At 53.2% G+C, this 23306-nt stretch overlaps 2 protein-coding genes and 1 pseudogene across 5 annotated transcripts in view; 1 reads left to right on the top strand and 2 right to left on the bottom strand.

The window, feature by feature from the left end:
- Positions 1-21578, top strand: Hdgfl2 (HDGF like 2). Of its 4 annotated transcripts, none has more exons than XM_028859677.2 (16): positions 1-194; positions 2439-2515; positions 2597-2735; positions 14861-15061; positions 17257-17370; positions 17444-17515; positions 18100-18265; positions 18337-18412; positions 18484-18775; positions 19091-19194; positions 19684-19757; positions 19880-19950; positions 20205-20306; positions 20418-20628; positions 20836-20962; positions 21322-21578. In XM_028859677.2, the coding sequence occupies exons 1-16, from the start codon at positions 123-125 to the stop codon at positions 21425-21427; spliced, it is 2004 nt and encodes a 667-aa protein (XP_028715510.1). In that variant the 5' UTR covers positions 1-122; the 3' UTR covers positions 21428-21578. The 4 variants fall into 4 exon arrangements, with proteins under 4 accessions (XP_028715510.1, XP_028715511.1, XP_028715508.1 ...); XM_028859678.2 differs by having other exon boundaries at positions 9-194; positions 21325-21578; XM_028859675.2 differs by lacking the exon at positions 1-194 and adding an exon at positions 1846-1956.
- On the bottom strand, positions 5514-5955 carry LOC119086483 (annotated as a pseudogene).
- Positions 21560-23306, bottom strand: part of Plin4 (perilipin 4) — an 8879-nt gene continuing 7132 nt past the window's right edge. The window contains 1 exon segment of the mRNA XM_037198184.1: positions 21560-23288. Coding sequence (XP_037054079.1) covers positions 22965-23288 — 324 coding nt within the window. The 3' untranslated portion in view covers positions 21560-22964.

Raw genomic sequence — 23306 nt, forward strand, 5'->3', positions numbered from 1 at the left:
GTAGGCGCCGGCCGGCGGCCCGTGCGGACGCCTCCGCCCCTCAGGCGTCCGACTCCCGCCTCCGGCTTCGCCTCCCACCGCCGCCGTTGCTGCTTCCCGCGGCCTGGCCCTCCGCCGACAGCATGCCGCACGCCTTCAAGCCCGGGGACTTGGTGTTCGCCAAGATGAAGGGCTACCCGCACTGGCCGGCCCGGGTGAGGCCGCGCGTGGACGGGCCCGGCGGAGTTGGCCGCCCCGAGCGGAGGGGCCGCGGGCGCGCGCAGGGAGGCTGGAATGGAGGCCGAGGGGAGGCTGAGGAGAGGTTGGGGCTGCGGGCTGAGGCGGCTGCACGGTGGCCCTCTGGAAGCTGAGGGTCGCCTTCCTCAGGGGCCACAGTGCCTGGGGTCTGGAGGGTCTTCGGGGCAGTCCCTAGTCTGAGGGACTTGTGGGCTGCGGTTCCGGGTCCCGGCCCTGAGACCCACGGTCCCTCAGGGCTAGGGTATGGCAGTTTAGTCTGAGTGACCTGCCTGGTGAGGTCCTGAGCCTCAGAGACGCACAGTCCTGCAGGGAACGGCTGTGGTGAGCTATCCTTGACCTCAGGAACCGGTGTCACTGGTCTGGGGTCCAGGACCTGAGAGACCAATGTACTAGAGTCTAGAAGTGCGTTTGGGGGATCCCAGGATCGTGCAGCCTGAGGGGTGTAGCGGGGCGTCGTGGGGCCCGAGGGGTGTAGCGGCGCCCGAGGGGTTCATGGGCACCTTGGGATTGGAGTGAAAGGGCCACATGATGGGAAGAGTCTTTCTCCCAGGAGCTAAAGATGACGTGATGACTAGAGGAGCAGAATGCAGCCCCAGAGGAGGGGACCCCATCTCCATTTAGGTCATGGGAGGAGAATGGGGACAGAGGTTGGAAGAAGTCTTTTCTGGGAACCTGGAGCCAGGCCCTTAAAGGGACTTAGTGGGGTGGCTCACTTGGGAACAGGCAACTTCAGGCTGGGGCCAGAGGCTTTAGGGTTTCCTACTGGAGGAGGCTGCGGCCCAGGAGTGTAAATGTTTGGAGCTTGGGGTGCACAGGTTGTAGAATTCTGGCCCTGGCAAGAGGACATATACACAGGGACCCAAAGGCTTCAGTTGCCCCCCAGGACTTAGGGCAGGGACCACTCCAAGGCTGAAGTTGTCATCCATGTGGCAGGACTGAAGAAATTTTGGGTTGTGCAGATGGTGGCTGGCGTTCCAGGCCCTGGTGCACAAGTCCAGTTGCATAGAGACAGAGTTTTGTTGCCTCCAAGTCTTAGTGTAGAGGCCAAGGTTGGCTGTGTCTTCATGGGGGGACTGCATGGGGGTGGAGGTGAAAGGCCAGACAGCAGGGGGTTGCCATGGGGATGCCCAAGAGCAAGCCAAACGGGAACCAGCTCAGGAGGTGGCTCCTAGGTCAAGACCAGAGAGCTGTTGGCTTTCTGAGGTGTGAGACCATTGGGAGAGACAGACAGCCAGTCTGGCTTGAGGATGCTCGTACATACGGTTTCCTGCATCCAGCCACCAGGGACCACAAAACTAGTAGGACTAAAGAGAAGTGAGGGATGATGCTGGGTGCAGGCCAGGAAGAACCCAGCAGTCCCCCGGGTGTTGGCGAGGTGGGTGGGTAAAGCATCACCCAGCCCTGGGAATCCCACTCTGAGAGGGGGAACTGAGGGACAAAACTTTGCAGTCGCCACTGCTCTCTCTAGTCTGGCTCTGCTCTCTGCGAAGCTCTTGTGCCCTCCCCCTTCCCAGCCTCCTCCAGCACGGAGAGAGAACATTTCCAAGCTCCTGATTGGAAGGGAAGGGGCTGCTAGCCTCCTTTGGGAAGGTGACTGACAGCTGCCGGAGCCCATGGGCTTGCATGAGGAGGGTGGGACTTCCGGGATGCTCTGGGCCTTGCTCCTGCAGCCCACCCCCCATCCTCTGCATCCCTGGAGCTGCCAGCTCCACCTCTAGGGCAAGAGCAGATCTGACCTTTTTGCAGTAGGGGCGGTTGTGGGGGGAGTCCTAGAGATGGGGAGAAGCTGAGCCTATGCCCACCCCGGGGGCTTCAGGGGGCCATACTGGGCCTGGCTCAGGTTAAGTACCTGTCAGGGAGCCCAGCTTGCTTCTTGGCAGAGAGAATCACTGTGAGTGGCAGACAGGCAAGCAGGGAGTACCTTTAATCTCAACGCCCACTGCTTGGGAGGCAAAAACAGTCTGAGGCCAGCTTGGTCTCCATAGTTCCAGGACAGTCAGGGCTACCTAGAGAGACTGTCTCAATTTTTTTTTAATGCCAAATTAAGGGGCTAAGGAACTAGTTTTGTGGGCCTAAGTTCAGACCTCCAGACTTGTGTTTGGAAGGTGCTCTGTATCCCCAGGGTGTGCTTTTCCCCCCAAGTAATTGGAGGTTTCCTGGCCCTCACCAGGAGCCCCCTAACCACCTGCCTTTCACTACAGATCGATGACATCGCCGACGGTGCTGTGAAGCCCCCACCCAACAAATACCCCATCTTCTTCTTTGGAACACACGAAACGTAAGTGTCCACCCCACAGAATGGTTTCTTTCCCAGGGTGCCCTGGCTCACCTGGACCTGGCCTGTGGTTCCTTCCTTCAGGGCCTTCCTGGGACCCAAGGACCTGTTCCCCTATGACAAGTGCAAGGACAAGTACGGGAAGCCCAACAAGAGGAAAGGCTTCAATGAGGGGCTCTGGGAGATCCAGAACAACCCCCACGCCAGCTACAGCGCACCTCCGGTGAGTGCCTGGCGCCAGTGGGCAGTGGGTGTCTGGGGGCCTCTGGGGGTGGGGCTGCCTCAGAAGCTTCCAGGCTGCTTTTTCGCAACCTTCAGCACTGTGGGTGCTGAGGATGCTGTGGATCAGGTCTTTTTGGGGTGGGTGTGCTGAGCCCTACAGGGTGTGGACCAGCATCCTTGGTCTCTGCTCACTGTGTACTCCAGGAGCTACCCGGGTCATTACCACAGGTGTGTCTAGATACTATCCAGTGTTCACTGGGTGGATACTGGGGTGCAGACACATCTATGGTGGGGACCACCATCTAAGGATGAGCCTGGGATTCAGAACAGGGTGTTACAGGTCAAGGTAGATGCTTCTCTAAGGTAAAAGGCTTTCTCTGGCTAACACTGTCCTCTGTCCCAGGACTCTCTTTGTGGATTGGGTAGGGTAAAGTTGGTGAATGTGAGAGCTCCTCATCAGGGAGGAGAAATAATGCCAAGAGTCACAGAGAGTCTGTCTCCGGGGAAGTCTCTCTGGGGGAGAGAAGGACTTTAAATTGAAGTGAGGACTCAGAAGCTGCTTGCCGCCCAGCCTGATGACCTGAGTTCCATCCCCAGTACCCACATGGCAGAGAGGAAAACTGGCTCCTGTGTGTAACCCTCCGCCCCCCCCCACACAACAAACTAAGCAAATATAATTTCTAAAATTGAAAATTAGAAGTTGAAACTGATAGCCACTGTGGAAGGCTGGAAGGGGTGCCCATGTGGGTGTGGGTGTTCTGGAGTGAGATGAGGGTAGAGGATGTTTGGATGCCCAGGGTCCTTTACTCTGCTGTTACTGCTGCTTTAGGGTGTTGTTGATGTTGTTTCTTTGCACATGTGTGGTGCGTGCATGTGCACATCTGTGCATATCTGAAGATGGAGGTTGATATCAGTGTCTTCGTGATCACTCTCCACCTTACATATTGAGCCACAGTTTCTCATGAGCCCCTAGCCCATTCAGTTGGCTGAATAAGTTCCAGGGATCCCCTGATAGTGTACTATGCACCTGGGCATGCAAGTGAGCTGCCTGACTTCTCTGGCGACTCGGAGAACCTGGATTCAGGTACTTTTGCTTGCACAGTAGGTGCTTTGCTGGCCGAGCCATTGCCTCATCCCCTGCCCTGGAAATTATCACGAGAAGTAGCAAGGTAGCATTGGCTTGGGAGGGCTGATGTCCAGTTGGGAGGTGGCCAAAGGGAGCGATCACACAAGCCAAAACTTGCTGTTAGTGAAGAAGGGCCACCTGGGTTTGCTGATAGCGAGCGAGCGAGCGAAGCAGGAATTGATGAGGGTCAGTCCCAGCCTTGCCTTTGCTGGTAGAAACCCAAGTCTTCTCATAGAATCGGGTCGTGGTTGGACCTTGAGAATAAAAGATAGTTTATTATGGAACCATTTTGAGTGACCATGGCCTAGGAATATGGATCTAGGTTACCCCAAGTTCCATGTTCCAACATGGGAGCAGTTGCATGAAGTTTTATAGTTTTACAGAACAAAGAAATCCATAAATCAAAGCAAGTTTAAAATACGTTGGTGGGTACATCAGAGAAATTGCTACAGCAAGGTGGCTGGAGGAGCTTTTCTCTAAGCTGTCTGATGACATTCTCCTTAGCTTGTGGGTTGGTGAATTCTAGTGGTCTGCTAAGTTGATAGATTTTGAAAGGTTTTCAACTGTTTGTCACGGGGTGTTGCAGGGTTCACGCTGCAGGTGTCTCCTGAGCACTTCTGGCTCAGCTGCCTTTGTTGAGGGTCTGGGGACATTTTACTTCTGTTGTCTGTTCTGTGTGTGAGAGTGGAGTGGCCCTTTTTGTGCATCTCTCCTCGGTTCTGCTTGGGCAAGGGATCTTGAAGTTGAATGTGTCATGATCTCTCCTGGTGCTCCTTTGAGTGTGCTCTGGTTACACATTCAGAGCCCGTTGCCTGCTGGTGAATCATCACTGTATTTAATATTTATTGGACACCCACGGCTTGTGGGCACCATGCAGATAGATGCAGTCCTCGAGGAAACAAGACTTGAACATCAAGTGCTGAGACCAGCCGGTTCTCCACATGCCCCCAAAACAGAGTGGCTAGAAGCTCTGAGAGCCCCTGGCTGCCTTGTGGTTCCCAGGTGCTCTCAAGGGGGACATGAGTGTGGAATGTAGATACCTACAGGCCTGTCCTCAGCATTCAGAGATGCTGAGGCAGGAGGATCACAAGCTTAAGGCTTGCTTGGGTTACAGAGTGAGTACAGACAGGGTCAGCCTGGGCTGTACACAGTGATACCTTGAATTAAACATAAGGAAAGGAAGGAAGAATTCCTGGGCCACCATTGGAGTGGCCCTTCCAGGCATTGTTGATACTTTTGACACAACGTGTGTATGCAGGCCTTTAGACAGAAACATGATTTTATGGGAAACTGAGCTGTCTCTTTTCCCTAAATTTTAGCTTAGTTTTACTTTTCCCTAAATTTTAGCTTAGTCAGACAGGAATCCAGACTTGACATTCAGAAAGAGCACTGTTCTGTGAGGAGCCGTCCTACCTCCTCGCCTCCCGGTTACTTTGTGTTGTTTTCTTTCTCAGATAGCCCTGCTGCAGCGCCTTCCTATTTCACAGAAAATCACACAGAGCTTTCTTTTCTTTTTTTAAGATGTATTTATTTTTATTTTATGTGTATGAGTGTTTTGCCTGCAAGTATAGAAGTGCACTAAGTATGTGCCTGGTCTCTGAGGCCAAAAGAAGCTGCCAAATCCCTGCACTGACTTATAAGTTCTAGAGATCCTTTTTTTTTTTTTTTTTTTTTAACCCCTCAATTTTCTTTATGACACATATTCCCCAATTTCTTCTGGTCAAAAGTTCTTTGAGAACATTCCATCAGCCTTAGTCAATCATAGAGTAGACAGACCTGACTCAGCCATCCTGTGATTGGCCCCACAGATAGCATAAGTTTTAAACTGGCTATTAAAGCTTCCTGTGACCTTGTCAGCCTCTGCCACATTCATCTGAATACATATGTGGTCCTTGGCACCAATGATGTGTTAACTCAAGGATCGTGTCCATGGAATGTACAGGTGTACAAACTCACTAGTGCTGTTATGTATGTTGAGTGCCCACTCCAGATCCAGTGAGAGCACATAAAGGAAGTGGCTCATCCCCCGGCAGCAGGACTGGGCCAGGTGCTGGGGTCTGAACCCAGATCCTCTGCAAGGACAGCCAGTGGTCATAACGGTCTCTCCAGCCCCAACTTTCTTAAGTGTTGGTTCAGAGCTTTGCAAGCTTAGCAGGGGTCCTGGCCATTGGTGCATGCCAACAGACCAGCCTCCAGCTTTTGGGGGAGTTGATTGTGAGTGGTGCACCTGCGGAGGCCGGGGCAGAATGTCGGATATCATCCTCTGTGACTCTCCACTCTGTTGCTCTGAGACAGAGGCTCTCTGCACTGGAGGCTTGCAGTCTCCGCTGGGCTGGCTGCTTGGTGAGCTCCTGGGAGACACCTGTCTCAGTCACAGACCTTCACAGCTATGGCTTCTCACATAGACACAGGTCCTCATGGTTCCCGAGGAAGGGCTTTTATCCACAGAGCCTTCTCTTTCTTTCTTTCTTTTTTTTTTTTTTTTTAAAGATTTATTTATTATGTATACACTGTTCTGACTGCATATATGCCTACACACCAGAAGAGGGCACCAGATTTCATTACAGATGGTTGTGAGCCACCATGTGGTTGCTGGGAATTGAACTCAGGACCTCTGGAAGAGCAGCCAGGGCTCTTAACCTCTGAGCCATCTGTCCAGCCCCGAGCCTTCTCTTTCAAACCATCTTGGGTTTTGTTGCTGTGGGTTTTGTTTTGTTTTGTATTTTGTTGTTATTTTGAGATAAGGTCTTACTATGTAGCCCAGTCTGACCTCAAACTCACTAAAAAGGATGGCCTTGAACTCCTGATCCTCCTGTCTCTACCTCCCAAGGGCTGAAATGACAGGCTTGTGTCACTATCCTACATCGTCTCTTCCCTCTTCTGGCCAGGATGCAAGACAGTAGCAGTGCACTTAGGACCACAGTGCCTTTCAGCCCTGCTGTGGTCCTCAGTGGGGAGTTCTTCATTATATGGCTAGACACCCAGACAGTTTGCTTGAGCACCAAGAGGGGCCCAGCTAGGCTCTGAGGCCACTGAGACTTAATCCAAGATACTCAACCATAGTGGGTTTTTTCCCTTTAGTTTTACATGCATGTGCGTCTCACTGCACTTCTGAAGGTCAGAAAACGACTGGGGTAGTTTATATTCTCCTTCTACATATGGGTTCTGGGCAACAAACTCAGGTTGCCAGGCTTGGCAGCAAGCACCTTTACCTGCTGTGCCCTTTCATTGGCCCTGATACAGTTTTTTTTTTGGGGGGGGGGGGGGACTGGTTCTCCAGTAGGGTGGTGGGTTTTGTACATCAGAAGGGCCCAAGCAACACCCTGGCCTGGGTGAACTTGAGTTTGTACCTGTCCTGCCTCAGCCTTGAAAGCACAAGATAACAAGTATGGGACCCATTGTCATCCATGCTGTAAGCCAATGACCTTAAAGAGGTCCCACTGAGCTGGAAAGACAGCTCATTTGGTAAAATGGTTGTCATGAAGTCAAAAGGACCTGAGTCTCAGCCAGGTGTGGGGCATACTCCCCAACTGGGGGGGCAGAGGCAAGGGGATCCTTTGAGCTCCCACCAGCCAACCTCACCACCACCACCTCAGTAAGAAGTTCCAGGCCAGTGCAGCCTTGCCTCATAAAGCAAGGTGGCCATCTCCTAAGTAGCAACAGCCAAGCTTGGCCAATTCTAGGCACACCTGTTTTTCATCATTCTTGTTCTGTTATATTTTGATTATGATGTACACACACACACACACACACACACACACACACACACACACACACACGTATGTTGAAGTCAGAGGACTACTTGGAGTAGTTGATTTATTTTTTACCAGGTATGTTTTGAGGATCAAACTTCAGGGCATCAGACTTGGTGGTAAGCACCTTTACTCACTGAGCCATATCACCAGCCCTGTAATGTTTTTGGTTTTTTACCATGTAGCCCAGGCTGGACTCAGTCAGGAACCTCAGCTCAGCCTCTCCCGATGCTGGGATGAGGAATAGAAGCCTCAGGCCTGGCTTCTGTCCAGGGCTCTCAAGATAGAGCAACACATTGGGCTGGGTGCAGAGAACAGGCTCCTGATGCTAGGCATGTTCCGTCCCTTCTGACTGGCACCTGTGCCCACAGGCTACTGAAAAGGAGACACTTGGCATAGAATCCCCGCTCCAGAGGCACTCAAGCCCTGGGTCTCTGTACCACACCTATATGCTGTCTTGCCTCTATGTCCTGCCTGACCGTCAGGGTTAGGGACAGTGTGAGGTCAGCACTCAGTGAACACTGGGCATAGCCACTGTCTTAGGGTTTCTTTTGCTGTGATGAGACACAATGACCAAAAGCAACTTGGATAGGAAAGGGTTTATTCAGCTTACACTTACATATCATTGTTACTCTTAAAAGAAGTCAGGACAGGAACTCAAATAGGGTAGGAACCTGGAAGCAGGTAGATCTCTATGACTTCGAGGCCAGCCTGGTCTACAAAGTAAGTTCTAGGACAGCTAGATCTGTTACACAGAGAAACCCTGTCTTGAAAAAACTAAACCAAAACCAACAGACTAGCTATCACACCACCCTCTGGAATGCACAGCTGGTCTGGACTGCTCTGCTATGGTCGCTTCTTAATTCATCCAGACAGACACGGAACACCATCTATTTTTATTTTTGAAATTTTGAAACAAGATCTTACTATGTAGCCCAGGCTGGCCTGGAACTCATGATTCTTCTGCCAGTCTCGAGTACTAGGAAGACAATTACGTGCCATGATGCACAGCCTTGAGGAGCAATGTTTTGTTGGTGTCCTGTTGTTTTGGAGACAGGGTCTTGTGGCAAGTGCATGCCATGGTGCAAGTGTGAAGATGAGAAGACAGCCTTCTCTTCCACCTTATTTGAAGAAGGGTCTCTTGTTCTGCATAGGCCAGACTGCCTGCCAGCTCCCAGGGATTCTCCTGTTTCTATCATGGTAGGCATGCCTTGATTATAGCCACGTCTAACTTTCATGTGGGTTCTGGGGGTTGGAACCCCAGTCCTCACGCTTGCACAGCAAATACTCTTCTCCCCCATCCATGACATCTGTCCACTACCCAAGCTTCAAGGCCACAGTGGGCCTGGGCTGCAGGTCTCATGCTGACCTGCTGAGTTGTGCAGCTGATGTACGGCTCTTTGTGTTCTTGTCCTGCAAGATCAGGACACCCTACACTCTGTGTCATCCATGAACAATGGCTCTCCATGGTGTGATATTGCCCTGTCCTTCCATGTTCACCACGTGGCATTGTCTTCTTGGGAAGGGGACCTGTGTTGTCATTTCTAGGATGAAAGAAAGAGAGGGTAGAGTCAGAGTCCCATACCCACTGTGGGTGAGGCGTGTCTCGCAGTCCACACAGGCCCTCGTTTTTCCCTCTTCATATGTTTGGTTTGGGGTTCACCCTACTTAAGCATCACAGTTCAAAATGGTTCAGGCAGGGCTGTGTCATAGCTCTTTGGCCACATGTGAAGCTCTTTGGCCCTGTGAAGCTAAGTGGAACAGCTGGGCTGGACCGGCACCTGGTTTTCACTTGGTGGGCTCATTAGCCTGGGCTAGGGTCTATGCTGAGGACTCAGCTCTGCTCTCCGTTGGGAAAGATACAGGACTTGATGAAGACCGCTGGAGAGCTGCTGCAAGCCCTCCTCCCTCCTTCCCTCCCTCCCTCCCTTGCTTTTGAGAATGGATTTCATATAGCCCAGGCTAGCCTCAGACTCCCTTTGTAGCTGAAGGTGACTTTAGACTGTCTTTGCCTCTCACGTGCTCTTCCACCTTATTTGAAGAAGGGTCTCTTGTTCTGCATAGGCCAGACTGCCTGCCAGCTCCCAGGGATTCTCCTGTTTCTATCATGGTAGGCATGCCTTGATTGATTATAGCCACGTCTAACTTTCATGTGGGTTCTGGGGGTTGGAACTCCAGTCCTCATGCTTGCACAGCAAACACTCTCTCATGAGTCTTACCTGTGTTTCCATGCTGTGGTGTGAATTGCCACACTTGGGCTCAAGCTAAAGCACCTGGGAGACCTGGACTACTTCATTTCCCTTTCTGGTCTCCTGTCTCCAGCAGCAGTTCATTTCTGATCTCATCCGTGTCTGCCCATCAGGGCTCCTAGGATCTGCTCCATGGCTTTTTCTCTCAGCCTCTGCAGTCCCCCATCCCCTGTCCTTCATGCCCACTACAGTCACCCCAAGGTAGTATCTTTTTAAACACCAGCTTCTTAGATTTACATTTATATCTATGTGCTGTCTGGTTTTATGTCAGCTTGACACAGTAGAGTCATTTGGGAAGAGCCATACAGACTGGCCTGTGGGCAAGCCTGTGGTGCATTCTCTTGATTGAAGATTGATGTAGCAGGGCCCAGCCCACTGTGGATGGTGCCATCCCTGGGCTGCTGGTCCTGGGTTCTATGAGAAAGCAGGCTGAGCAGCCAGTAAGCAACAACCTCCCTAGCCTCTGCATCAGCTCCTGCCTCCAGGATCCTGCCCTGTTTGAGTTCCTGCTGACTTCCTGGATGATGAGCTGTGAGCTGAAATAAACCCTTTCTGCCCCAAGTTCATTTTGGTCACAGTTTGTTTTTAATCACAGCAATAGAAACCCAGTAATGGTATATACCTTTAATCCCAGCACTCAGGAGGCAAAAGCAGGAGGATCTCTGTGAGTTTGAGGCCAGCCTGGTCTACAAATCAAGTTCCAGGACAGGCTCAAAAGCTACACAGAAACCCTGTCTTGAAACCAAAAAAAAGAAAAAAAGAGAAAGAAAGAGAAAGGAAAGAAAGAAAGAAAGAAAGAAAGAAAGAAAGAAAGAAAGAAAGAAAGAAAGAAAGAAAGAAAGAAAGAAAGAAAGAAGACTATAAGTAACATAAGTTGGTATCAGGAGTGGGGTATACAGATACGGCCATGTGTTTTGGGGAGGATTTGCAGTAGCATTTGAAGTTGGGCTGAGAAATCCACTGAGTGCTCAGAGCTCAGTGGACTGTTCTGTGGGAGCCTGGAAGATAAAAGTGTTGAAAGCAGTGCAGATGATGGAGGCCTGGCTTCTGAAGTTTTGAGAGTCCTTTAAGGATTCTATTGGGCCGTTCCACTAATGTGAAACCTTTGCTTTGCTGGGACAATCGATGCTGGTCGGCTGGGGCTAAAGAATCAGTGGTGATGGAGGCCAGCTTCCCTGAGGTGAAATCTGGGAAGTGTTTCTTCAGGGTTAGCACACAGAGGCTGTAGTTCAGAGGGGACTGAGCCTACATCTCGTGCTGGCAGCCAAACTTAGTCCTGTGCAAGAGTCCCCCAGGGGGTGCTGCTTTGAAGGCCTGCAGAGATCTTGGAGAGCAGCTGAGGCTTGGCACTGTGAGAGGCCAGGAGAGGCCACTCGTGAAGGTGGAGTCTCAGTTGTAATAGAAGCCCCAGGCCTGAAGGGTCATGCGGAGTGACTGAGGCTTGGCACTGTGTGGCTGGGTCAGAGTACTTGAAGAGTGCCCACAAGAGGCCCCCAGTGAAGGTGCAACTCAGTTGTAGAGACCTCGGTAGTTTGGAGATGACAGTGGCATAGGATGGATGACCAAGGACAGCAGCAGATGTGGAGTGGAGCTGGCTGTGTGTGCTTCAGGTGGTAGAGCCAGAGCAGCCACTGCCAAGGCCTTTGCAGCTCAGTCTCCATTGAGTTATGCAAAGCCAGACTTGGGTTTTACTTGTATCTTATTTCAACCTATTTAATCCCACAGCTGAGAGACTTTGGATATTTTTGAGAAACTTTGAAAGAGACTGAATTTGTTTTGTTTTTCGAGATAGGGTTTCTCTGTATATCCCTGGCTGTCCTATAACTCACTCTGTAGACCAGGCTGGCCTTAAACTCACAGAGATCCACCTTCCTCTGCCTCCCAAGTGCTGGGACTAAAGGCGTGCACTACCACCTCCCAGAAAGACTGAACATTTTTGTTGTTTGTTTTTGTTGTTGTTTTTTGTTTGTTTTGGAAATAGGATCTCACTATGAAGCTCTAGGTGTCTTGGCATTTTCTATGTAAACCAGGCTGGCCTCAAACTCATAGAGATGTACCTAGCTAGACTTCATTGTTCTGTGTAGCACTGGCTGTCCTGGAACTTACTCTGTACACCGGCTGGCCTCGAACTTAGAGATACACCTGCCTCTGCCTCCTGAGTGCTGGGAACAAAGGCGTGTGCCACCACGCCCATCAAGGATAAACTTTTAGTGTTTGAATTTTTAAAGACTGTAGTACTTGCAAAGTTATTTATATTGTGATGTTAATATTAACATATTAGGAAAAGTTCAATAGTGATGTGTTTGTGTGCCAAGTTAACAAGAGGTCAATTGTGCTGGGTGGTTTTATGTCATCTTGACACATGCTAGAGTCACTTGACAAGAGGAACCTATCTCAGTTGAGAAAATGCCCCCACCAGATTGGCCTGTGCATGGGTATGTCTTTGTGATATTTTCTTGATTGATGATTTATGTGGGAGGCCTCACCTACTGGGTGGGGCCACCCCTGGGCTGGTGGTCCTGGGTTCTATCAGAAAGCAGCCTGAGCAAGCCATGAGGAATAAGCCAGTTAAGCAGCACCCCTCCATGGCCTCTGCATCAACACCTGCCTCCAGGATCCTGGTTTGACTTTCTGCCCTGTATGATGGTATAAGAGAAAATAAGCTATAAGAAAAAATAAGCCCTTTCCTCCACAGGTTCATTTTGGTCATTCTTGTTTAGTTTTTTTTTTTTTGTTGTTGTTGTTGTTGTTTTTACTGCAGCAATGAAATGTATGGTGGGTGCTGCATGCTACAACACTTGGGAAAGTCAGGTGATAGCTTGTGGAGTTGGTTCTCTCCTTCCACCATATGCGTCCTGAGGCTCAAACTCAGGTCTTCAGGCTTGACAGCAAGTGCCTTTACCAGCTGAGTCTCTTCCTGACCCTCAACACTAGAGTCTTGGGTGTATAAAAATGATTAACATTGGGCGCTAGTGGCGTACACCTTTATTCCCAGCACTTAAAGAGGCAGAGGCAGATGAATCTCTGTGAGTTCGAGGCCAGTCTGGTCTACAGAGTGAGTTCTAGAACAGCCAAAGCTACACAGAGAAATTCTGTCTCAAAAAAAAGAAGAAGAAGAAGAGGAGGAGGAGGAGGAGGAGGAGGAGGAGAAGAAGATGATCAAGATGATCAAGATGATCAGAACTCTGGAAGCAAAGGAAGATGCATCTCTGTGAGATCAAGGCCAGCCTGATGTAGATAGTGAATTCGAAGACAGCCAGAGCTACATAGTGTGAGACCCTGTCTCAAAAAAACAAACAAACAAACAAGAATGGTCAGAGCTGTTTGTGAGGTCCGGGCCTGCAGTCCCAGCCGGGGGCAGCAGGAGGATACCATCGGGTAAACTGTACTCTGCAGTTTCTGTTTAACGGTGTTGGTGTATTTGCAGCCGGTGGGGCTTTCACCACGGTGTGACTGCAGCACCTTTCACAGCCCTCGGGACTTTGCTTTTCCACCCAGATTCACCCACTGTAGACAGAGGCCCACACTGCAGGGCCGCTGCCATCCTGTGTAGCGCAGGCTGGCCTAGAACTATAGTGTAGCTGGAATTTTAGGCCTGCATTGCACACTGGTGGCCATGCTAGCCATGCTCACTATTTCTGGCTGTACCGCATCTTTCTCACTCCTTACTTGATGCAAGTTTGAGTTCTTTCCAGGCATGGTTCCTGAAAAATGAGCAACTGCCCCCATCCCACCCCTACCTCGACCCTCAGGCAGCAGTCATGTGGAATGACAGTGACTGGGGTTCAAGTCCTGTGCCAGGGAGGTCCAGTACTCTCACTGCTTTTACCTGTCGCCTCCCCTTAGACAGCTCCCTGAGGCCCAGACCACGTCTTATTCTAGCACATAGTAGGTGCCCCATAGTGTGCATTGGATGAGTGAGGGGCAGACTGAACACAACTCGGGCTTCTTGTGTCACCTGCCTACTGGTTTCAGAGCCTCGGTAAGCCCATGCGAGAGCTGGCTACAGCCTCATCCTCAGTCTCTGCCTCACTGCCTTCTCTCTCTCTGCCCTGACATCCCAGCCTCTTCCTTTTGTCGAGAGGACCCTCACTCCCTCAGGCCACTTGTGAGCCACATTTTGTCCAGCCTGCTCTGCCTCTTGGTGGGCCTTCCTGAGCGCCTAGTGCAAATCCTTCACTTCTTGGTCCTCACAGCTATGCAGTATTTTCTGTCTTCCTAGTCACTGTTTAGGAGCCTTGTGTGGTCCGCCTGTCCCTAAGTCGTCAGCTCCTAAGTTGATAGGAGATCAAGCTGCAGTCACTGTTCTGTACAGAGCCTGTGGTGTGGTTTGGCTAGCCTCTGGCTGCTGCCCGAGTGGGCATTGAGAAGGTAATGAGTTTAGCAGTGCCCTGGAGGCTGGCTTTCTTCTCATAGTACTAGGGTAGCTTGAAAAAGAGCCAAGCCAGGCCTGTTTGGTCAGGCCTGTCATCCCATCATAACATGAAGGCCAGCCCAGGATGGATAAAGTATGTTCCAGGAGAGCCTGGGCTTCATAGTACCATATCTAACATGGAAAGTAAAAAGAGGGCTGGGGTTGTGGCTCAGTGAGATCGTGCCTAACATGCATGAAGCCCTGTGCTCTGTCCCCAGTAGCACACACAAAAACAAAACCCACAGTTTTCATGAGCCCTTGCTGTGGTCTACACACTACCCTGGCTTCACATGGCAGCTCTGTGACACCTTCGACAGCCTCATGGGTAAAAGCTGTGATCTCCCCTTGCTTGCATGGAAACTGAGGCACAGAGTTAAAGCACTTACCCTGCATCCTAATATCTGACTGCCATGCCCACCATAGACATCGCCATCTTGGCCCTCCTGCCTCAGTTCCCCAGCTCATGAGTGAGGTGGCTAGATCCTGAACCTGTATTCCCAGTGTTAGATGCTGTCTGCCCAGTTACCAGGGGCTAGGAAGTTTACCTGGCCCCTTGGTGACACATGTTTGTCATCCCAACCACAGCCTGTGAGCTCCTCTGACAGCGAGGCCCCCGAAGCTGACCTAGGTGGTGGCAGTGATGGGGACAAGGATGAAGAGGCCCGGGGGGTCATGACCGTGACAGCTGTGACCACCACAGCCACCAGTGACAGGATGGAGAGCGACTCTGACTCTGATAAGAGCAGTGACCACAGTGGCCTGAAGAGGAAGACGCCAGTCCTAAAGGTAGTGTAAAGTGGTGGTCACTCCAGGCCTGTCCCCTTGTGGCCCTTCGCCTTCTCCTGCCCCTCTCAGTAGGCATCGTTTTTGTTGTTTTGTTTGAGACAGGGTCTCCCTATATAATAACCCAGTCAGGCCTGAAACTTGTACTCATTTTTTACAAGAACTGAGATAAAATTCAGATTTCAGATACCTTGATTGATTCTCTTAGAGGGTGGGGTGTGGCTCTCATTGATGTTTTTAATCTGTGTGTGTGATAGGTGCATGTTTCTGTTCCTGTGTATAGAGGCAAGAGGTTGACAACAGGCCCCTTCCTCAATGTCTCTTATTTGTCTTGTATTTTGAGACAGTCTCTCCCTGCACTTGGGAGCTCACCAGTTCCACTAGGCGCTAGCAAGCCTGGAGACCTTGTCTCTGCCTCCCCAGATCTGGATTACAGATGTGGGTTTGCTTTTTTGTTTTTCCTGTTTTATTTTCTGCATATGGGTGTTTTACCTGCATGTATGTCTGCACACCTCATTTGTGTCTGATGCCCAAAGCAAGAGACATTGTTGGATCTCCTGGGACAGAGTTGTGAATGTTTATTTTGTTTGTTTGAGACAGTGTCTCGGGCTGGAGAGATGGCTCATCCATTAAAGGCTAGGCTCACAACCAAAAATATAAGAGACAGTGTCTCACTGTGTACCCTGGCTGGGATGGAACTTACTATGTAGACTAGACCGGCCTCGAACCTAGAGATCTACCTGCCTCTGCCCCAGGTGCTGGGATTGAAGGTAGCGCCACCACTCCTGGCTTGTAGTTACTGATGGTTGTAAGCAGCCTTGTGCATGCTGGGAACCAAGCCTAGATCCTTTTTTTGTTTTTGTTTTTGTTTTTTGAGACAGGGTTTCTCTGTGTAGGGAACTCCCTCTGTAGCTCAGGCTGGCCTCAAACTCACAGAGATCCACCTGCCTCTGCCTCCCAGAGTGCTGGGATTAAAGGCGTGCGCCACCAACGCCCGGCTGCCAGTGATCTTAAATGCCAAGCCATCTCTCAAGCCACAACCCCCACCCTTTTTTTTCCTTTTTTATTTTTCTTTAATTTATTTATTTATTATGTATACAATGTTCTGCCTGCATGTATGATTGCATGCCAGGAGAGGGCACCAGATCTCATTATAGATGGTTGTGAGCCACCATGTGGGTGCTGGGTATTGAACTCAGGACCTCTGGAAGAACAGCTAGTGCTCTTAGCCTCTGAACCATCTCTCCAGCCCGCCTTTTTAAAGTCTATTTTTCATCATGTCTATGATTTGGGCCTTGGGGGAGGGTGTACATTCATGCAGGTGCTTGTGGAGACCAGAGGTGTCAAATCCCTAGGGCTGGATTACAGATGGTTGTGAGCCTCCGAGTGAGCGCTGGGGACCAAGCTTGGGGCCTCTGTGAGAGCAGCCAGTGCTCTATCTATGGAGCTGTTGCTCCAGCCACACATGGGCTTTTCTACGTGGGTGCAAGGGATGGGTCTCAGGTCCTCGGGCTTGCACAGTGGGTACCCTTCCTGCTGAACTGTCGTCCCTGTGCTTTACATACTGTTTGTCCATGTCAGTGGACGCTGCCTCTTGGCCGCAGTGAGCTGCACTGCCTCCTCTATAGTTCCTGCTGAGGGCCTGCTCTCTCCCCCACCCCCCACCGTGTGTGTGTGTGTGTGTGTGTGTGTGTGTGTGTGTGTGTGTGTGTGTGAGAGAGAGAGAGAGAGAGAGAGAGAGAGAGAGAGAGAGAGAGAGAGATTTTCCTTTTGATACAGAACTTGTGACATAAAATGAGATATTCTGAGGCATAGTCCTTACCACCTGTCTCCAGAAAGTTCCGGCCCCATCAGACACTGTCCTTCCCAAGCCCCTGGCACCTGCCACGTCCCACACCCCTACACCCCCCACCCCCGCCACACACACACTCTCTCTCTCTCTCTCTCTCCCCCTCTCTCCCTCTCTCCCTCTCCCTCTCTCTCTCTCTCTCTCTCCCTCTCCCTCTCTCTCTCTCTCTGGTTCTGATAACTGAAGGATAGGGAGCTCCTAGGAGTGGGATCTGTGTTGTGTGTGCCTCTGTGTGTGACCTACATCATCATCCCAGAATTCAAGAGCACCAAGGCACATAAGAGGGTCCCATCTGGAATCTGGAACCAGGACTGTCCAGCTGTTGACCCAGCCTGGCCCTGCCTTCCAGATGTCAGTCTCTAAACGAGCTCGGAAAGCCTCCAGCGACCTGGATCAGGCCAGTGTGTCCCCATCGGAAGAGGATTCCGAGAGCCCATCCGAGTCAGAGAAGACCAGCGACCAGGTGAGTGAACAACAGCCCCAGGACAGCCTGGCACGGCAGCCAGCACCCCTGACGCTCCTGTCCCTTCACTCAGGACTTTACCCCAGAGAAGAAGACAGTAGCCCGGGCACCACGGCGGGGTCCTCCAGGAGGACGCAAGAAGAAGGTAAAGTGCTGTGCCCACGTTCCCGAGAAGCCACTAGCATCCTAAGGGGCTTTCGATGGCAATGGTACCTGGGTACCCAGGTGCAGTGATGCCCCTGGGGCCTGTGGGTCACTGCTCCCAGGGGACCCCACTTACCAGGATTGGAAAATCAGGTCTTGCGTGCTGGAAGGTTGTGGCATCAAAGGTCACACGTGCTGTGTGCATGTGGGGGTGAGAGGACCTGTGTTCACAAGACTGCTTGTGCATGTGCACATGTGCTCGTGTGTCTGTGGCCATGTGTGCGATGTGGATGGTGGATGTACTGTGACGTGCGTGCGTGCGTGCGTGCGTGCTTGCTGTGGGGGAACTGGACAGTACGAGGGAGGAAGCAGACCTGGCCACCTGTGCAGGGTTTCAGTGCACACCTGCCCTGGACAGTCCTGGGCTGGGCCCTGACCCTGTCCCCAGGAGCTATCCAGGGTGTCCAGGACTCACGTTCTTGCTGTGCGTGAGGCATAGAACTGTGTCCTTTGGGGACTGCAGCTGCCTCTGCCCCGTCGTCACCTTCACTCTGTGCGACACCCCCTGGCTCTGCCTGTCCCCAGAAGGTGCCTGCAGCCTCAGATTCAGACTCCAAAGCCGACTCAGATGGGGCCAAGGAGGAGCTTGTGGCTGCAGCACGGCCGTCCCCATCCTCCTCCTCGTCCTCTTCATCCTCTTCCTCCGACTCAGATGTGTCTGTCAAGAAACCCCCTCGAGGCAGAAAGCCAGGTAAGGCCTGAGCCAGCCTCCATGTAGCCCTGGGAAGCCATGGAGAGAAGGTCACCCCTCCTTTTTCGCAGCTGAGAAGCCACCCCCCAAGCCCCGAGGGCGGAGACCAAAGCCAGAACGGCCACCTTCCACCTCCAGCAGTGACAGGTGGGTGTCGGCTGGTGATGTGGGGGCTGTAAGGTATGCCGGGGTCCCTGCTGACGAACTTTCCATCCCAGCGACAGTGACAGTGGTGAGGTGGACCGCATCAGTGAGTGGAAGCGGCGCGATGAGGAGCGGAGGCGCGAGCTGGAGGCCAGAAGGCGACGGGAGCAGGAGGAAGAACTCCGGCGACTGCGAGAGCAGGAGAGGGAAGAGAAGGAGCGCCGCAAGGAGCGGGCAGAGCGTGGGGGCAGCAGTGGAGAAGAGCTGGAGGATGACGAGCCTGTGAAGAAGCGCAGCCGCAAGGCCCGGGGCCGGGCCACACCATCCTCCTCTGACTCCGAACCTGAGGGGGAGCTTGGGAAAGAGGTGCGTGGTACCCCCTCTTCACACTGAGGCCCCAGGCACTGGCCCTGGGCTCCACTCCTTTATTGAGCACCTACTGGGTACTGGGGCCTATCCTGGGTATTGGAGATAAGGTGGTAACACAGAGCCCAGGGTCCTGGCCATAGAAGATAGGGACAGCCAGCTGAGGGTCCTTCCAGAGTATAGGGCTTGCCTGTTGCATTGATCCCTGGATTCTACACCTCTGTGGAAGACCAGGGAAGCTATAGCCCACATGTGCTGGGTGGGGGTGGGACAGGCTGCCCCTAAGGCAGCAACCCTGTCCTCTGGCCGCTGTAGGGGAAGAAGTTGGCCAAGAAATCCCAACAGCCAGGCTCAGAGTCTGCAAGGAAGCCCGGGCAGAAGGAGAAGAGAGGGCGGCCGGACGAGAAGCCACGAAACAGGTTAGTGCCTGTCCTGAGCCTTGGACCTAATCATCCCCACCCCCACCCCCACCCCACCCCACCCCACCCCCACCCCCACCCCCGCGCCTGGCTGTTAAGTTCAGCCTTGGAGCTGCATCCATCCTAGGGTTCCAGCTCTTGGGGCTGCAGTCTTCCCTGGAGCCATGTGTGGCAGTCAGACTAGGAGCTCCTGGCCTATAGTAGGTAGAGGGACACCATACCCAGCACGGTGGCTTTAACTTTGAGCCTGCAAGTGGAGAGGTGCAGCTCATCTCTGCTCTCAAAGTGTCCCAACTGTTTCTGATCAAAGCTGCCCGTGGGGACCAGAAGTGTGGCACAGTGGCCACACAGCACGGGGTATGATGTGCTGAGCTTCTCATGGTTAGCCTGGTGCACAGAAGCAGAGGAGGGCCTCAGGCCCCTGGCCTGGCTGGCTGTCCTCACGTAGGGCCTTCCAAGGTGGCCTGTCTGATGGGACCCTCTTCATAGGCCTGTGAAGGTGGAGCGGACGCGGAAGCGGTCAGAAGGCCTCTCGCTGGACAGGAAGGGGGAGAAGAAGAAAGGTGAGCACTAGCATGGTGCAGGATTCCCAGGCTCCGGGTGCAGGCCTGTGGTGGTGGAAGGCTGGGCCACCTTGTAGCCCGGGCCAGAGCACCCGGCTCAAGCCAGTGTCTCTCCTGCCCAGAGCCCTCTGTAGAGGAGAGACTGCAGAAGCTGCACAGCGAGATCAAATTTGCACTGAAGGTCGACAACCCAGTAAGATGCCTGCTGTGCAGCCCACAGGGTCACAGCCCCATGCTGTCCTGAGATGGGTGCTTTCCTTAGCCACCTCCTTTCAGGCACTTTGGAAGTCTTGGGAAACTGAGGCAGGGTCCCCCAGGTTGGAGAGTGGTTTCATATTGGCCCAGGAAACTCCACCCCCACGCCCATACCCTGCAATCTCCCCTGGGGACAGCAGGTGGCATCCTAGAAGTCAGCCAGAGCTGCTTTCCACTCTTCCTGCCCTGCAGGACGTGAGGAGGTGTCTGAACGCACTGGAAGAGCTGGGGACCCTGCAGGTGACCTCTCAGATCCTTCAGAAGAACACAGATGTGGTAGCCACACTGAAGAAGGTATGGCATGGGGCACTGGGGCAGAGCACCGGGAAGATGGTGGTGGTGTCCAAGGGGAGAGCTTGGGGACACAGTCAGCCGCTCTGCTAAGCTTAGCCTCCTGGTGGCTAGATTCGCCGGTACAAGGCCAACAAGGATGTGATGGCGAAGGCAGCAGAGGTCTACACCCGGCTCAAGTCTCGGGTCCTGGGGCCAAAGGTTGAGGCTCTCCAGAAGGTGAACAAGGCTGGAGCCGAGAAGGAACGGGCTGACGGCGAGAAGGTGGAGGAGCAGCCAGGGGAGCAGGCTCCCAGAGAGCTGGTAGAGGATGAGCCCAGCACTGGTGAGGGCCGCCTCTACCTGGCCAGTAGGACAGGTTGAGACTGCATGTGTTCGCCCCAGCACGCTTACTAGACCCAACCTCATTCTGGATAGCTGCACAGCTCCACTGGGTGCTAGCAGTTGGGTGTTAGCAGTGCTCTCTGGGCCACAGCACCTATGTGCGTGCGCCTACACTGTTTATAAGCTCATGATGACCCTGTCACCCTAGATCTCTCAGCACCTGTGAACGGTGAGGCTGCATCCCAGAAGGGGGAGAGCACAGAAGACAGAGCACAGGAAGATGGGCAGGACTCAGAGGACGGCCCACGGGGCGGCTCCTCAGAAGAGCTGCATGAGTGAGTGTCCCTGGGGCATTAGGCACATTCCCTGCACGATGGAGCTCTTCCCCCCACCCCTACCACATCTTGGGGCCAGCCAGCACACTGATTGTGGCCATAGGCCACCAGGCTTCCAGTTACTTGTACTCTGGGAGGGGCTTCCTGCTGACTGTCCAGGGGTGGCCCTAGTAGCCACCATGAGCACCTGCTGCTGGACTGAGCTACAATTGGCCTGGGGAAGGTCAGGAAGGCCACACTAGACAGGTGCTGTCAGCGAGGAAGGACATTACCCCTTTCTGGCCGCCCGCCCACCCACCCGATGGCCGTGTGGCAGCACCAGGTAACTGCATCCTGACCGACCTTCACTATGCTCCCAGCAGCCCTCGGGACAGCTCCGACCCCGCCAGGCCTGGGAGTGAGCATCAGGAGCATGAGAGGGCACGGCTGGCCTCCGAGTCTGCTGATGATGACGAGGACAGCTGAGCTCCAGCCACTATGGCCATGGTGCCATGTCCGTCCCCAGCCTCCCAGGGAAGTGCTGCGCTGTTTGTATTTGTGGCCTGGGCCTTTCTGCCTAGTTCTGTGACTTCGATTGACATGAAATGGCTATAAAGGTTTTATAATGAAAAAGAAACAGCTTTTATTGGCTTGGTGTTCTGATGTGAAATGCAGCTGGGCTAGGGCCAGGGCACTAGGCCTGACACAGTGCTGAGGTACCAGCCACCATGAGCAGCATGGGAGCCAGGCCTGGCACAGGGCAGGGTTCCCGTTTACAGCTCAGCAGAGCTCGTCCCGCAGTGAGTGGCCTGTTCCTGTGGAGCAGACGCTAAGGACAGGCCAGCAGGAGAGACTCAGCCCCGTCATGGCCATCCCCAGCTATGCAGGGGCCGCCAGTGGAGGCCAGCAATGTGGTTCTGGGGCAGCTCAGTCCACACTGTCCCATCCTGCTCTCGCTGTGTGGCTTTGAGCAGTGGCTTTTCCACTCTGCTGTGTTCCCTGTGGGCTCAGGTTGGGTACATGCCTCCCAGTGTATCCCCTGCCTCCGTGGCCACCAAGAACTGGACATGATGTAATGAGGCTCATCTCCTGGAGGACTTAGCTGCAGGCCATCAGTGTTTGTCGGTGGCTGAGTCGGTGTTCTGCTGACATGGCAGAAGGACAGGGAACGGCTCGGGAAGGCTCCTTGCCATCTCCGTCATGGCATTCCTCTGTCACAGCTGGCCCAGCCTGGGAACTCATGGACATTGTTACTTTCCAAGGGTGCAGATGAAAGGGAGCTGAAAGGTTGGGGTTGCTAGCACTGCTGAGGTTCAGGGGGCTGTGCTGTGGTCTTGGGTGATGTGCCCACAAGGGAGGGCCTTGGCCCCGTCATCTCCTGTGCTTCGGACTGGAGTGCATAGGGTGAGGGAGGGGCCGTCACCTGCCCGTGTCTCCTGTCGGCACAGCCTTCGACTGCTCAGAGCAGTGCTGGCCCTGTCAAGTCAGCCCTGTCTCCATTCAGTAATGTTTGTGACCCTCCTTTTCCCAACAGAGCAGGTCTGAGGCCTGAAGCATCCTGGGATATAAGTGTGTGGCTTTGAGTGGCTCTACCCCCCACTAGCTATCAGAAGAGGCTGTGGGAACTTAACTTAGGGTGGCTGTGCATTCTAGTACATTCTAGTGCCAGGGAACAAGTTGCCTAGTATGTCAGCTAAGAGCTCTGGATGCCCCAGCGTGGGGCCTGGGGTGGAGTGACGCCATCCGTGGTGGAGAGTCCTGAAGGTAGGGTCAGAGCCCCCGCCCCCAGGGTGGAAGGCTTACCAGTGGGTATGGCTAGAAGACCTTCTAGGTTTGCCTGTGCATCTGCTTTGCTCTGTCGTGGAGACCTGTGTGGACGCTCTCTGAACAGACTTGGTGGTGACTAGTTTGGAAGAGGGGCCCTCAGTTCTTGGAAATAGCAGGAGCCGTAGCTGCTTTCAAATTCACTTTCCAAGGACCCTCTGCTCCCACTTAGCCCAGAGCTTTGGGGAAGTGCAGATGCCTACAGCTGGCCGCCAGGGGTCAAAGCGAACGGCCCCACTAGCCAGCCAAGTGGGGGGCTCTGCTGCAGCCTGTCCAGCAGCACCTCCAGGCCCTGCCATGTCTGGACCACACTGGCACTGCTCTGGGCCAGCTGCTCGGCCTGCAGCTTGCCGCCACTCGAAGAGGACACAAGGCCATACAGCTTGCAGAGGCTGTGCCGCGCCAGCCCTGCCTGCTGCTGCACTTGTGGCAGACCCTGCAGGCTGGCTGCCAGGCCGCTGTAAGCTGCATGGAGCTGACGGGCTATCGCGCACAGCCTGTCCTGAGCCACGGGAGCACGAACCTGAGGAGAAGGAACAAG

The sequence above is a fragment of the Peromyscus leucopus genome, chromosome 22 (genome assembly GCF_004664715.2).
Source record: "Peromyscus leucopus breed LL Stock chromosome 22, UCI_PerLeu_2.1, whole genome shotgun sequence".
Taxonomy (NCBI): Eukaryota; Metazoa; Chordata; class Mammalia; order Rodentia; family Cricetidae; genus Peromyscus; species Peromyscus leucopus.

What these genes read in the sequence shown, in the direction of transcription:
- Hdgfl2 (XM_028859675.2), top strand. Translation starts at nt 1,861, where the DNA reads ATGAGGAGGGTGGGACTTCCGGGATGCTCTGGGCCTTGCTCCTGCAGC. An exon ending in TTCTTTGGAACACACGAAAC is followed by an intron (nt 2,516 to 2,596) that starts GTAAGTGTCCAC and finishes TCCTTCCTTCAG; the next exon opens with GGCCTTCCTGGGACCCAAGG. An exon ending in CACTGAAGGTCGACAACCCA is followed by an intron (nt 19,951 to 20,204) that starts GTAAGATGCCTG and finishes CCTGCCCTGCAG; the next exon opens with GACGTGAGGAGGTGTCTGAA.